Source organism: Euprymna scolopes, chromosome 23 (assembly GCF_053919585.1).
Source record: "Euprymna scolopes isolate OS-2025 chromosome 23, ASM5391958v1, whole genome shotgun sequence".
Taxonomy (NCBI): domain Eukaryota; kingdom Metazoa; phylum Mollusca; class Cephalopoda; order Sepiida; family Sepiolidae; genus Euprymna; species Euprymna scolopes.
This window is the reverse complement of record NC_136504.1, coordinates 9,382,881-9,399,405: the sequence shown is the minus strand read 5'-3', so window position 1 is coordinate 9,399,405 and position 16,525 is coordinate 9,382,881. Positions and strand designations below refer to the sequence as shown.

At 36.1% G+C, this 16,525-nt stretch overlaps 1 protein-coding gene across 1 annotated transcript; it reads left to right on the top strand.

Annotated features, from left to right (window-relative positions):
- The first annotated feature begins 6,055 nt into the window (after positions 1-6,055).
- On the top strand, positions 6,056-14,738 carry LOC145245738 (uncharacterized). The gene is made up of 2 exons (XM_080107330.1): positions 6,056-7,339; positions 12,515-14,738. Exon 2 carries the CDS (start codon positions 12,516-12,518, stop codon positions 14,487-14,489), a length of 1,974 nt encoding a protein of 657 aa, XP_079963456.1. The 5' UTR covers positions 6,056-7,339; position 12,515; the 3' UTR covers positions 14,490-14,738.
- Positions 14,739-16,525: the final 1,787 nt, after the last annotated feature.

The following is a 16,525-nucleotide window of genomic DNA, read 5'->3' as shown; positions in this document are numbered from 1 at the left end:
ATATGTCACAAAGTTTAACAAGGTTTTTTTTAATATAGATCCACATAATATTGTGATAAGTGTTTCAGTGTGAACAGGTATGGTATAATAAATTATGGGGGTTATCTATTTAATTTTACTTTCATCATATTTTGCTTTGGTTTTGATACACCCAAATTCGAAGCTATCTCTTTACAACCCTTCCTTTTCATAACCTATCATGCTTTCATAAATCAGAGTCCATTTTCTGTATGCTGTTTTTGAACCCAGTCAACAGCGGGTACGTTTGCTAGTATATATATATATATATATATATATATATATATATATATATATATATATATGTGTGTGTGTGTGTGTGTGTGTGTAAAATAAATTAAATGAACAATCACACATGAGGTTGATAATAGCGTAGAAATATACATGGGTTCATCTAAACAATGAATTACTTTTGGAATAATTAATAAATTTTTATTATAGCGTGAAGCAAGTGCGAACCATACAGGTTAGTAAAATAATTTTAACCAATAAAATCTAATGTGTTGGCTACACTAAATACCACGTGCAAATGTATAAAAATTAATTAGAAATACGAATTCTATGCACTTTATCTGACCATTCTATTCTGAATAAAACGCACCTGAAAACCACTGAAAGTTATGCACCCCAAGTCTTTAAAAAATCTAAAAACTATGATGTATCGCACTGGTCATTACCAGTAAGAAAGATTAGTTAGCGACCGTTGCGCTAATGCAAATTCATTTGCAATGATTACCGAAAAGAGTGAAGATTATTGAACATCTAGGGATAGTTGTCATTAAAACTCCAGGGAAAACCGCTGGTTATTATCGGTGAGAAACTACAGATAATGACCAGTGTAAATAGCATTTTCGTTAGTCTGTCGGGTTAGATAATGACCAGTGTAAATAGCATTTTCATTAGTCTGTCGGGTTAGATAATGACCAGTGTCAATAGCATTTTCGTTAGTCTGTCGGGTTAGATAAGGACCAGTTTAAATAGCATTTTCGTTAGTCTGTCAGACTAGATGATGACCAGTGTAAATAGCATTTTCGTTAGTCTGTCGGGTTAGATAATGACCAGTGTAAATAGCGTTTTCGTTAGTCTGTCGGGTTAGTTAATGACCAGTGTAAATAGCATTTTCGTAAGTCTGTCATGTCTAAATTTTAACTGAAATTTCTGTCATTCTCTCATTCTTAATTTCGTCGATTTCTCACAGTTAAAAAAACATGTTCATTATTTTCTCACTAGAAATATAATTTGTATTCATTTATTTTGCTTTAGCATTAAATCTTTTCGTCAGCTAGATTTTCTTTTTTTTTAATATCTATTTATCGATCTAGTTTTTAGTTTGCTATAGAAGGCTAGCGGTGGGTTAGTCTGTCACCTGTCCTAATCAGAAATAATATTTTTAGATGCGTCCACATTGAATGGTTGCGTTTTAAAGAATATCCGTGACCGTTTTCTCAACGGATTCAACTCATGAAAAAACAGCGCCAAAACCTAAAAGGCGTAAGAAAATGTTGTATCATTTGGTTTTAGTCCAAATCGGAACGTGTTTGGGGAAGTTAGTTATGGGGGATATTCGGCATTGCATAACAAAGAGATGGAGAAAGACAGAAAGAGGAAGAGAGAGAGAGAGAGAGAGAGAGAGAGGGAGAGAGAGAAAGAAAGGGGAAGAGAGAGAAAGAGATGGAGAATGGAGAAAGGGGGGGAGACAAAGAGTTGCGGGGTTTGGCAAGATACTGCTGCTTACATATAAAAGATATTATTTCAAGTTTTTACGGTTTCCCCTGACAAGAAACACAAGAAAGAAGCTGTGTCGTGTTTCATTGGCAGAGGAAAATATCGCGCGCGGGATGAAGTTCGGTTGGCAAATATTTGTCAAAGAGCAGCAACAAAACAACACCGACTCCATTTTGGTCTTGTCAATATTTATATTGTATGGCCGGGAAGGTGTTGTTGCTTCACTTGTTCATCCATACACCAGTCTTCTTAGGCATCTCTTTTCTTTCTATATATGCAGATCTCCCTCCCCCCTCTCTCTCTTCTATTATATAAAAATCACTTTGTGCATTTGTGTGTGTGAGTTCCTTTCTCATAGGTTCCAAAACGGCTGAGCAAATTTCACACAAAGCTAATTTATATGTCTGGCAGTGTTCTTAGATATGTTTTGTACAGAAATTCATTCAATAAGTATCGAAAAAAAAATCCTAACTCATAATAAGCCTCTCTTTTATAGATTAAAAAAAATATTACAGGGGAATATTTGACGTCACAACGGTGTGTCTTTGGTCGGTGCAACGTAAAATATTCTCTTGTAAAAATTCTTCTTTTTATCTATAAGAGAAGAAAGGGTATTTTTAAAATCGTCAAGACCAAATATCAGCTGACGTGACGGAATTTGATGGACGACATTATCATTATTATTTTTTAAAATTTTTTTACGAATAAGTCCGCTAGGCAAATTATTTCTCGTAATATGTAATAATTTCTCGTAGTATGTAATAATTTCTCGTAATGTGTAATAATTTCTCGTAATATGTAATAATTTATCGTAATATGTAATAATTTATCGTAATATGTAATAATTAATAGAAGATTAGTTCTTTAATAATACGAACGCAATTTGCATAAATTAAAATATCATATTTAAGCGTATTATTCGATTAATAGAGGAAGTAATTGTTCCCTCATAACGTAAAGAAATACTTATCTGTATAGAATAGATATCTCATGTTACAGAACAGCGCGATAAAAATTGATGCAGGCAGTGGAAGTACTTATTTTGTAAGAATTTATTAGAAGTCGGTACAGTAGTTCAAGAAGCTTTAATGCTGATTATATTTAGATCTGACCGTCCATTCGAGTTTCAAATCTCGTCCTGGATAGACTTGCTACATCTAGCCACACTAATAACGAAACAGGTGTCAATGGATGACGATACATTATACATATATTTCTAATCTATATGCAACTTGCTTGTTTGTTTGCTTTTCACCGAGCATACGAGATGGCGTAATTAAAACAATGACGTCATCCATAAAAAGATATTAAAAGAAGATGGGAATCCTTAATCTAGAATGGTCACGTATTTTCTATAAATCGATTACGTCATCCATAAAGAAACATGTACCGTAATTGTTTTATAGCTTACTTTTGCGCTTGCGCAAACAGCCTTGCCGTTGGTATTATTTTGCTTCGTACGGACAAAAATGGCGGGAAAAAGATAGAAAGACATAGTTTTGAAAGCAGGTTTATTATAATATTTTTGTAGGTTTCCGACTATTTTTTTTTATTATATTTGAAAGATTAAAGCCTAAAGTTTATATAATAATTTAATTATTTTTCTATATTCCTACTTTTAAATGAAAAATTTCTGTTTTATTTTCAATATTATTGAACAATTATGTTATGCTGAAAGTTATACGTCATTGAAGCAAGGAAAATATTAGAAATCTACATATAAAATTATGCGAAACATGTAATCTGAAAAAGAAAATAGAAATATTTTTTGCAAATATAATTTTTGTGTGAAAATTTAAATAAACAATGCTTAATTCAATCATAACATCGGTAGTTCGAAAAATTAATATTCCTTCGAGTTATATTGAATTCATTAATACGGACTTAAGGAGCGTTTTTCGCAATGTTTCTGAAAAAATATTTGTCTACTTTTTGCTGTTACAGTTTATGATGCTTTATTTTCATAAAAAGCAAAAACAAATTCATTCATTTTTTTCTACTAAAAACCATAACTTTAGTAAAAGTGTTTTTTGTTTAAAACAAAATAATACATTTCCACTAAGATTGAAATAAAAATAATGGGTTCATTATATTCCGTGATCATTATTTGATAAAAAATAGAAAATTTCATTTAAATTAGTTAATTTTATGATTTTTGGTGAATTTTTAAGTAAACGGAAGTGTCAAAATGTTTATAAATTTTGAACATCAGCTGTTCATTTTGCACGCACCTAGCTGACTGAACAATCTACGACGAGAATTCAATAAGTAATGGCAGTAAAGCAAAGGAAGTGGCACATGTATTAGTTTTTTTTCTAAAGCGAAACCACTAAGTGTTACGCATTTCATTCATCGTTTAATGCCGCTGTGGAGACCATTTTTGTAGAACAACCCAGGTTGATCCTCCAACCATAAAGTGACTTCGGAAATCAAAGCTGCAGAAGGGATTTCTTTCACGGTTAAGAAAATACAAAAGAGAATGGAACGTCAAGAGAGTGGGAGGGAGCAGATTTCATAGTCACACGCTCGTGCTTCTGATCTGTTGGCCGCTCCAACAAAGATCTAAGTGTAGTATCTGTTCCGGCAGATGCTGCACTAAAAGACCTTTGCCCTTGAGGCAATAGTTTCTGGTCCATGTGGAGGCAACCCTATATACCAAGAGACAGCACCCCCCTCCTCTCGGGGGAGCTGGTCTCCCTTTCCCCTCCCTGTCCCCCTCTCCACATTAAAAAACGGCCTTGTGCCTAATTTGGTCTCGTAGGTAAGTAAATAATCCACATTAGAAAATGGCCTTGTGCCTAATTTGCTCTTGTGGGAAGCAAATAAATACAGTTCGCGCTTCTGATCTGGCGACATCTGCACATGAGGAAGATACCTTTGCTAATCTTGCTATACCTCTTGATTTTGATAGTTTCTTTTAATTGTCTTAAAAACATAATAGGCTCCTATAATTGTGGTACAAGGTGCCTTCAATAATTTTAATTGCATAGGGTTCTTTTAACGTGTTCTCACATCCTAATTGCATTTTAGAAATTCACCAGCTGTGACAATCAAGCTTAATAGGGTGTATTCCAATTCCGTCTGTAACTGTTCATTTGAACTTGAAATCTTAAAAAAAATGATCAGCCATCTCATAAAATGTATAGCAATAATATACTGCATTTTCAAGAGTCTACGGCAATTTTGAATGTCTACAAAAAGTCTGAAAACGTTTTGAAGTCACCGAATATCTTTTACCAAGAAATTTGTCATTAATACTTTGTCTTAGTCCCAGAAAAATGACCTTTCCAATGGAGGGCTCAACTCTTGCCTTCTTTTGAGGTGGTGAATTCAAAAGCTTTCATTACATTGACAGGGCGTTGGTCCCTAGATTATATTGGTAGGCCCAGGTTTAATCGTGTGTGATTAGTTTTTTAAAAAATCTTTGACTAATCCTCTTGGTACATATCCAAATTCATCCTCAAGCACTCGACGAATTCTCGCTTCTAGAAAGTAACAGGAGAATTAATCTAACAGATACCTTATACGTATTCAAGTGGTCATAAATGATGCTGTATGAATCTTGATCTTTAGGGCCATTTGGCGAATAATCAAAAGTATATCTGTCAAAATATCGGATTAAACGACTAACAGATGCCTCACCAGTAGTAGAAGGGAGACCACGTTTACACAGATTTCCTGTCATGTTTAAATTTTGATATAAGCGTTTTACGACTGGTCACTATTATCATACGTTTCTTAATTTCATCAAAATTCTCCTTTGCTGTGTGTCCTTTTTAATACAAAAACCGGATCACTGCGTAGCACTCAACAGACTATATTTCACACATGCTACGCTTAAAACACATGTAAATAAGACACGATTATTAATTCAGAGCTGCAATTTGCCACATAACGCATCGAGATATAATCTTTGCACATGCCAAATTCTAGCAATATCAGACAACTAGATGTGGGCCAGAGACATGACATCAACGTTTTGTGATCATTGAGGCCTTTCTCTAAACATCTTCTTTATTTAAAGTAATACTGTGGTCTTAAACGGTTATCATTTTGTCGAATGTTCTTTCTGATTGGAACAAGAAAAGATAGAGACTTATATCGTCGGATCAAACTTGATTTTTTAAAAATAAACGTTAATTTAAAACAAATTCAGCGTTGTATTGGCTTCTTAACTAACAAATTCCAATTTATATACAAATTAGAAAAGCATTTCATCCAAGGCATGAAAATTGTTATACAAAATCTTTTTACTATAGGCTTTAAAAATAAAGGTGCAAGATTCAATTTGAAATTTATTTATCTTCTTTTAATTAAGTGTCAAAAGGTTGACTGGCGAAGTTAATTAAACAATAATTAATTAAATTATAATATTAATTGTTTTATTGAACAGTATAAAATTTGTTAAGGTAGCCAACATTTTTTAAGAACCAAGTGTAATAAACTGTCATTGAGTGCAAAGAGATGGCGACCTTAGCAAGAACAGGATTTGACCTATAAATCTGTCAATAAAACAAAAACCATCTGTAGGTGTACTGACCTTTCAAAATTATAAACGAACTATATAAGTAAAATTAATTCGGTTTGAAAGTCCGACATTTTAAGTGCAAAGAAATTGGGAATGACAGATAAAACAAAAACAAAGTGCAGACGTTTGCACCTGCTGAAAAATCATAATTTATCAAATTATAAACAATAAATATATTTTTAAGTTGGCAATCATTTTTGGGTCGGCCTAACTTGGAATTGAGTACAAGCTTGGCACAAGGACTGGGCGGCTATACATTATTCATCAACTAATCACAGAATTGCTCCGTATAGCCCCTCCCAATGATTGCAACTAATTGGCCGATTATCTAAAACCAATCAAAGGCTAACCTGAGTGATTGTTACGACGATAGCTATTAGTCGGCAATCCCCATTGGCTGGCCAATCAGACACTGATTGTTCAAGTATTCGGGCCAATAAATAGAGGATACCCAAAGCGAAAAATCGAGTTGGTTCATTTTTTTGCCGCCGCTTAAAGAACCAAATCCGTTGCCATTCTTCATCAACGCTGCTTAATTGCAGTCAAGAGTTTCTAAGAAAACTTTATTCCGCCAGTCAACCACAATCACTCCCCTTGCGTGGTGTTTGAAGATTGTGTTAATAAACGTTGTTATTGTTTATAACAAACGCTTTCAGACATTTTTTCTTTGATTGCTTGGCAACTTTTCTTCCCTCCAGCAACAAATTCAACCTTCGTCGACTGGGCCATACTCATCAATTCTTTCTACGGATCTTAAAGCAACGTGGGCGTGGAAGGAAACAGAGAAAGACCAGTCAACGTATGTGGTAATCACGAAACCATCGGCCAACTCGGGTTCGTGAAGATATCGTACCACATTTGGTGCCTTAAGACGCAGGATTGACCCTGGTTAATTACCAGACGGATCTCGTCGCATCTGTGTCGCAGAATCCAGTATCGGCGCTTCAAAACACAAGATCGACACTCTGTATATTCACCGGCACAACGACACTCCACCCAGAAACCAGCCTAGGAAGCAATTAGCTCAACCTACTCAAGCCACTCACCAGAAAAGTCCACAGAGTCAGGGTAAGTGACTATTTTTCTTTGTTCTTTGCATTCATTGTGCATGTTGGTTCATTTCTAAATAGCTTCTAGGTGTGTTTATTTTTTTTTCTTAATACAATGGCTACTTCTCGTTCAAATATTTCACCTATGTTGGTAACAGCTGGATCAAAGATCCCAATTTTTTCTGGTAGACCGGCAGATCTGAAACCATGGCTGATGGCATTGAAAAAAAAACAAAGGGTCCATAATTTATCGGACCCTGAATTGATTAACCTAGCCTATGACTATTCAGATGGAGTAGTGTCCGAATGGATTGGAACTTATCTTGATGACCATTCGGATACTTCCAGTAAAGCCTTATTCGATGAAATCACAGCACAGTATGGAGAGTTTGTCAACCCTGCTGATGCTGCTCGAGCATTGATTAAGGTGATACAAGGAAAAAATGAATCGCTTGCAGAACTGGCTAGTAGAATGTCAAGTCTTGCAAGGCTGGCTTATAGAGACTCTGAACTGAGAGAAGGGTCAGCTGTACAGGTACAGCTAGCTGAATTCTTCATTGATGGAATAAACAATACTTTCATTAAGGAAGATGTGGCCAGAGCCAACCCAAAGACACTGTCGGAGGCTTTGTCATCAGCCAGAGAAAGTGAAAGGCTTTATGAGCGACTTCTGGGCTGTGGGAAACGAGAAAAAATGAATAATAAATTTTCAGGTAGAAATCATTGGCAACAGGAGGGAATAGGCTCTCATACAGTACTAAGGGAACCAAAGGCGGAGGGTTACCATAGAAAATGGTCTGGAGAGAGTCATGGTTGTTACAGCTGTAGACAACCAGTAAAAAAAAAGGGGATTACTTCAAATCAGCATGAACGCTGGAATTATTACGAACAAAGGTGTCCAAAGTCTGAAAGCGGGAATGTAACTTACTCGACTTCAGAAAAACGAAACACCAAGGCACCGGCACAAACAAAAAGTCGCAGAACTAACCATATTCAGTCATTAAAAGAAAAAAAGAATAAGGGTACTCTTGCTCCTAAAAAGAATAATCCAAGAAATTCCTGCTCTAAACGGGAAATGATTAATATTCCCAACACAAAAGGAGCAGAAGAATATGAATTATTCACACAGGGCTCGGACATGACGTGTAGGGTAGATATCATGGGCAAGCAGGTAGAAGCATTGATAGACTCCGGGTCAGAAGTCTCGCTTCTAAAGTCCTCAATTTTTGAAGACCTAAGAGATAGCAAAATAAAGTTGAAAGACTCAGATTTAACAGTAACTCAAGCAAATGGACAGAAAATGAAACTAAATGGTATGATCCACCTACCTATTAAAATCGGAAAGATTAAGACAGGTTCAAAATTGTACATTGCACCTGACTTAGACCAAACCATGATTTTAGGGGAGGATTGGTTAAAAATAAATAAAGCACAATTATGTTTTAATCCAAATCGGCTAACGATAAGAGGGGTAGAAATTCCCTTGGGTAATAGTTCCGGCGGGGAAATTAAGATCTACACTACGGACAGTGTAAAATTACCCCCACGAACTGCTATCTCCTGCGCAGCCAAACTAGTCCCCTCAGAGCCAAATAAAGAAAACCTATACCAGGTGATTTCAACGGAGGAGGTAATACCGGAGGAGGAAGAAATAGTGTTAGTTGAAGCGATAGTAAAAGAAAATGAGAAGGGAAAGATTCCAGTTATGTTGGCAAATTTGGGTAATAAAACTTTGAGCGTTCCCAAGGGTGAAAATTTGGGAAGGGTAGCGCCAATAAGAATTCGGAAGCAAGTCAGGTACATTGAGAAACGCCCAATTAAGATGAGCAAAAATACAATTAATCCTAAGGACATCAACGTACCTAATGAGCATAGACAAGAGATAGTGAATTTAATTCAGAAGAATATAGATGTTGTCGCTAACTCAGATAAGGAGTTGGGACGAACTCAGTCGGTTCAAATGAAAATAGATACTGGAAACAACCCACCCATAAAAATGAAACCGTACAGAACTCCGATACACAAAAGGGAGTTAGTAGAAGAAGCTGTCAAAGAAATGCTGGAAGCTAAGGTGATTGAACGCTCACGATCTCCTTGGAGCTTTCCCATTGTAGTGGTTGACAAAAAGGATGGGGGACACCGCTTTTGTGTAGATTTTAGAGCCCTCAACAACATAACTAAGCCGCTTGCTTATCCACTACCATTAATAGATGATATACTGGCCCTCTTAGGCAAGGCAAGATGGTTTTCCACCCTTGATTTGAGATCAGGGTACTGGCAGGTAGCCCTGGATCAAGATGACCGTGAAAAGGCTGCATTTGTGTGCCACTACGGGCTTTTTCAATTTCGAGTTATGCCCTTTGGATTGGCTAATGCTCCAGGTGTTTTCCAACAACTCATGTCCATAGTACTTGGAGGGTTGGAAGGCTTTGCTATGGCATATCTCGATGACATACTAGTTTTCTCGAGCAATATAAATGAACATTTCCAACACCTTCAAACGGTATTCAATCAACTGAGAAAACATGGGTTAAAATTAAAACTGGCAAAGTGTCAGTTCATGATGGCAGAAACTAAATACTTGGGATTTGTCATAAATAAACAAGGAATCAAGCCAGATGATGATAAGGTCAAAGTAATTCGCTCGATGCCAGAACCTAAAACTGTTAGACAGGTCAGGGGTTTTATAGGCGCAATCGGATATTACCGAAGATTCATACCTGCATTTTCAAGAATAGCTACCCCTCTTATAGCTCTCACAAAAAAAAGTGCTCGCTTTAAGTGGACAGATGATTGCCAGCGATCATTTGATACGCTGAAAGATCAACTGTCAACGATCCCCTTATTGGCATACCCAGACATAAATAAACCTATGATCTTGTACACAGATGCGAGCGACCTGTGTATTGGGGCATGTCTAACTCAACCATGTCCTGAGAAGGACGGTCCTGTCCCAGGAATACCAGAAGAAGTACCTATCTACTTTCTTTCTCACAAGTTAACATCTACGCAACAGAAGTGGCCTGTCATAGAAAAGGAAGCATTTGCTATTGTATATGCTCTCCAAAAACTTGATTATTATCTAAACGGTGCACAATTCGTGATAAAAACAGATCATAAGCCTTTGAAATATCTATTTAAAGCAGATTTGACAAATAAAAAGATACAACAATGGGCCTTAAAAATAAGTGGATACAACTGTACCATAGAATATCTATCGGGCAAAGAAAATACATGTGCCGATTTATTGTCACGTATCCCTAATCAGCTAGAACAAGAATCGACGCCTCAAGAACTTGAAATTGATGATAAATTTTATCAAATAAACATGATAAACTCACATAGGTTGGATTATAGACACACCTTAGATGAAACAGATAGAACGGATGAAAACCCCAAAAAAGAAATGCCCCAATTAGACAGATACAAGGAAGATGAAGAAATTAAGACGCTAAAAAGAACCATAGAGTCAGGTAAAGCATCTAAAGCATTTCTAGAAAGATATATGGTACAAAATGGGTTGCTATACTATCTTTCTGACCGAGACGGAGACGTCCGACCTAGGTTGTATATACCCAAACAGATTCGAGGGGACATATTGAGACAGCTTCATGATAAAATGGGGCATATTGGTATTGACAAGACGTACGAACTCATAGGCAGGAAATATTACTGGCCGGGGTTGTACAAGGAAGTCACAAACCATGTAAACCTATGCGTTGTTTGTCAGTCGAGGAGCGGCAAATCTGAAATTGCACCCCTTGAAGAAACTGATGTCCCATTTTATCCCTTTGAAAAAATTAGTGTAGATGTCTCCGGACCCTATGGGGAAACTCCACAGGGAAATAAATACATAGTTAGCTTTGTGGATTGGCTAACTAACTGGCCGGAAGCCTATGCAGTACCAGATAAGAAAGCTCAGACTGTAGCTAGACTATTACTAACCGAAATAATCCCGCGCTTTGGGACCCCCTTAGAACTGGTATCTGATAATGGCCCAGAAAACGTTAATGAAGTAATGAGACAAACAACTGAAGGTCTCAACATCAAGCACATTGTAACATCCCCCTATCACCCACAAGCTAATGCTAAGGTTGAGCGGTTCCACCGATTCTTGGGAGATACATTGGCAAAGCTCACTAAAGACGACAAGGAAAATTGGGATTTATTCCTGACTCAGGCATTAGCGGCCATAAGATTTTCTATTAATGAAGTGACCGGATTTTCCCCATATTTTTTACTATTTGGTCGAGATGTAATCTTGCCTATTGATAATCTATTAAAACCCCGTAGGAAATATCTGGGAGAAGATTTTCACCAGATAATCCTCCAAAATCAACATAAGATATTTATGCAAGCTAGGCAGAGGATAAAACGTGCCCAGAAGAAACGAAATGAAAGGGTAAACTTGGGGAGGAAAGAGGTAACCCTCAAAATAGGAGATCCGGTGTATCATAAGAAGCATCTACGACAAGGGAAGCTTGACGAAAAATGGTCTCCTTATTATAGAATAATTAATCAGACAGGTCCAGTAACTTTTGTTGTATGGGACCAAATAAATGGCAAAGTAAAAAAGGCTCATGCAAATGACTTAAAATTAGCAGGAGTAGAAGAATGGGAAATTCCTAAAAGAAAAGAAGCAAATCCACGTATGAGATGGACGAGGTGGGTAGAAGCCCCCTCGGAGACTGATTCGGAGTCAGAAATTGAGATTGAGCCAAGCCCAATTGCTAGATCACAAATAGAAATTGAAGAAGTAGGAAATGCCTTTGTGCAAAATGAATTGGATAGTTGGGAGAGTGAAGACGAAATTCCCCTGTCAGAGTTACGAAAAAGATATCAAGAAAAAGAAGATACACCTTTAAAATACAGATTAAGAAGCTATCAAAATAAAAAAAGGGATGACTTGACATCGGGCCAATCCCATAATATAACTGATCACCAGCTTGCACCAAGTTGTGACTCAGCGAATCAAGCATGTGTGCTGGATAAAATCTAAAACCGGCATTATATAACAGAGAGATGGTTATGTAAGTTTCCATGGATGCGTCTGAAAAACAAAACAAAATAAAATAAAATATAGAGAAGGAATATATAAACAGAAGGCTTGAAAAGAAGTAGTTTTTAAAGTTAGACGGAACCATATTACCTTTCATTAGTAACCGACTGAATTTAACCCCCTATTCTCTTGTAGGATGGCTGAATTGAAGTCCCTACTCCTGCTGAGCATGCTGACAACAGTAGCAGCCCTGCGACATAGTCAGAATGTAATTTTTCGCAAAACAAGTGAAGTAACGATTACAAGGTCAAAATGGTTAATAGTTTTTACGATGAACTTCAAACCCTATTACTCCTTATTAAATAAGTTGAGAAAAGAAATAGACGAGGTCACCTTAGTAGGAAAGGATTTGGAAATTGATTGCATAGCTAATGAAAAAGGGAAATGTTTTAATCTGTGGTGCCCACTTATGCAGGACATAAAGATTATGAAAACTAGTGTGGAGGTTATAGAAAAATATTTGGATGGATTGAAACTATTACAAAATAGAGAAAAAAGATCGGTACTTCCCATAATCGGGAAAGCGTTAAACGTACTTTTTGGGACTATAACAGAGGAACAATTAGATGCCCTAAAGAAAAGATTGAGGACTTCTGAAAAAGGTCAGATGAAATTGGCCCAAGTAGAAAAGGATAGTATTACTATTCTAAATATAACCAGGGTGGAACTAGCCGATAACCGTCGCAAAATAAATGAGTTAGTGGAGGGGTTTAAGGAAATGCAAGTGGAGCTCGGAAATATCACTGGAGAATTAATGATCCGAGTGATAAAACTGGAAGATTGCATAAGAAAATATCTTCGTTTTTTAACAATCATCGAACAATTGCAGAAAAAGTTGCAAGCACTGTTGGACTCCATACAAAACCTGCAAGCACAGTCTGATATGTTAGCTTTGGGTCATTTGTCTCCAAATATAGTGGAACCTTTTGCATTAAAAGACCACTTACTAGAAGTTCAGGCCAAACTACCTCATCACCTAAGATTGCCAGCGAATCCCACAGCTGAGCTGTGGTATTACTATAAGTCATTGGGTTGTCTAACTCTCATCGAAGATGGTAAATTGCTGATTGTGGTGTCACTTCCATTGTTGGATACCGGTAGTATATATGAAGTCTTTCAAGTCATTAATTTACCGATTCCTTATCCACATGAGAAACAGGGATTGGGAACTGTCGCAAAATACAAAATAGAATCCGAAAATATTGCTCTTGATCAAACTAGAGAAAAGTTCATGTTGCTTACCTCTTCCGAGGCAGAAAAATGTACACATGATCTACTCGGAACCTGCGTATCTAATAGCCCGATATATACATTCAGCAATCACCATTTGTGTGTAATCGAATTATTCAAGGATAATAAAAAGGGAATAGGGCAGCATTGTCAAATAGAAGTCCTCCTAGATGTAATGCTGCCAAATGCTATTAGGATAACAGATGGGGCATGGGCGATAGCAGCGAAAGATGAGTTGGAACTATCTCAGGTATGTACCGGAAAACCTCCCAAAACAATAAAAATATCTCCTCCGTTGACCACTCTGCAGGTGCCATTGGGCTGTGGGGTCTATGGCGGCGCTATAACCCTTCCTCCCTATTACCAAGCCGAGGAAAAATTTGAGACCAGCGACTCTTTTTTACCATTGATGAATATCACACTTACTAGTAGATTAAGCCTATGGGAACCTCTAATAAAAGGATTTCCAAACATGACCCCGCAAGCAATCCCTAATGTCGTAAGTCCTCTAAAGAAAATAAATTTAAGGGAATTAATACATAAACTCGATGCACTTAGAGAGGAAAATTCCCTAACAGAAAGTGAACAAGTAGGTAGTTCTACCTGGTTAATTTTGGTAATAGCCATCATCTTATTAATTGTATCAGTTTTGTTAACATCAAGCCTGATAGTACGCCATTGTTTAAGTAAGCTTAAGAGAAATGAACCAACTAAACTGCACAAGAATGTTGGGAGCTCAGGAACGGTTGTCACTGATCAACAGCAGAGACTGGAACAACAAATCGAACTTGAACCAATAGGTGACATACAAACTCCACAGACCACAAATATCCCGAAAGAAGCCTTGCAATTACCATCGGTGGAGATACTTTCAGTGTAATGATCTGAATTTCTTGGAACAATCGATTAAAAAATCTTTACAAATGCATGAAAAAAAAAATTTTCCTACAAATGCATTAAAAAAAAAAAGAAAAAAAAAAAAAGAAAAAAATTTCCTACAAATGCATGAAAAAAAAATGAAGGACTCTGCAATGAACATTTATTATTATTGTTGTTGTCATTATTATCATTATATAAAAAAAAAAAGAGATAATAATTCTGTAAAAAAAAAAAAAAAAAAAAAAGAAAATGAAAACATTTTTTGTAATATTTTAAAATGTCAAAAAAAAAAGGGGGGATGTAGAAAAAAAAAGATGGGGTTGTTTGTTAGGATGAACAATTGATTTTTTTTCTATGGACACATACAAAACTGAACTGTGTAATCAATCATTGTAATTATATGTCTTCTGTATGTACCGTTAAACATGATTTACCGACCTTTAACCAAAGGTTAAATGTCGGTAAGTGGGGGAGGAGTATGACACTTTTAATTAAGTGTCAAAAGGTTGACTGGCGAAGTTAATTAAACAATAATTAATTAAATTATAATATTAATTGTTTTATTGAACAGTATAAAATTTGTTAAGGTAGCCAACATTTTTTAAGAACCAAGTGTAATAAACTGTCATTGAGTGCAAAGAGATGGCGACCTTAGCAAGAACAGGATTTGACCTATAAATCTGTCAATAAAACAAAAACCATCTGTAGGTGTACTGACCTTTCAAAATTATAAACGAACTATATAAGTAAAATTAATTCGGTTTGAAAGTCCGACATTTTAAGTGCAAAGAAATTGGGAATGACAGATAAAACAAAAACAAAGTGCAGACGTTTGCACCTGCTGAAAAATCATAATTTATCAAATTATAAACAATAAATATATTTTTAAGTTGGCAATCATTTTTGGGTCGGCCTAACTTGGAATTGAGTACAAGCTTGGCACAAGGACTGGGCGGCTATACATTATTCATCAACTAATCACAGAATTGCTCCGTATAGCCCCTCCCAATGATTGCAACTAATTGGCCGATTATCTAAAACCAATCAAAGGCTAACCTGAGTGATTGTTACGACGATAGCTATTAGTCGGCAATCCCCATTGGCTGGCCAATCAGACACTGATTGTTCAAGTATTCGGGCCAATAAATAGAGGATACCCAAAGCGAAAAATCGAGTTGGTTCATTTTTTTGCCGCCGCTTAAAGAACCAAATCCGTTGCCATTCTTCATCAACGCTGCTTAATTGCAGTCAAGAGTTTCTAAGAAAACTTTATTCCGCCAGTCAACCACAATCACTCCCCTTGCGTGGTGTTTGAAGATTGTGTTAATAAACGTTGTTATTGTTTATAACAAACGCTTTCAGACATTTTTTCTTTGATTGCTTGGCAACTTTTCTTCCCTCCAGCAACAAATTCAACCTTCGTCGACTGGGCCATACTCATCAATTCTTTCTACGGATCTTAAAGCAACGTGGGCGTGGAAGGAAACAGAGAAAGACCAGTCAACGTATGTGGTAATCACGAAACCATCGGCCAACTCGGGTTCGTGAAGATATCGTACCACATAAATTTTACAAAGTAAGATATAAAAATTTAATACCTTACTTTGTAAAATGTATAAAAGTGCACTTTGAAGATAAATAAATTTCCAATTGAATCTTGTACCTTTATTTTTAAAGCCTATAGTAAAAACATTTTGTTTAACAATTTTCATGCCTTTGATGAAATGCTTTTCTAACTTGTATCGTATCTTTTTAAGATTATATTTTATTTAATTTATTAATTTGGATTTAAAAAAAGATGAATGTGGTTTTACATGTATTTATAAAAACTCTCCTACTCTCTATTTCAGATTGTATTTCTCCTCACACCACAACTCATTTTTGTAACCCCCTCTTTGTATTATTACAGGTCTGAATATTCTCTCTGTTTCAGTTTGTAATTCTCCTCACACCACAACTCTTTTTTGCAACTCCCTCTTTGTCATACATGCCTGAATAATGAGAAAATCTGAACTTTTTTTTAACAAAAACTTTGAA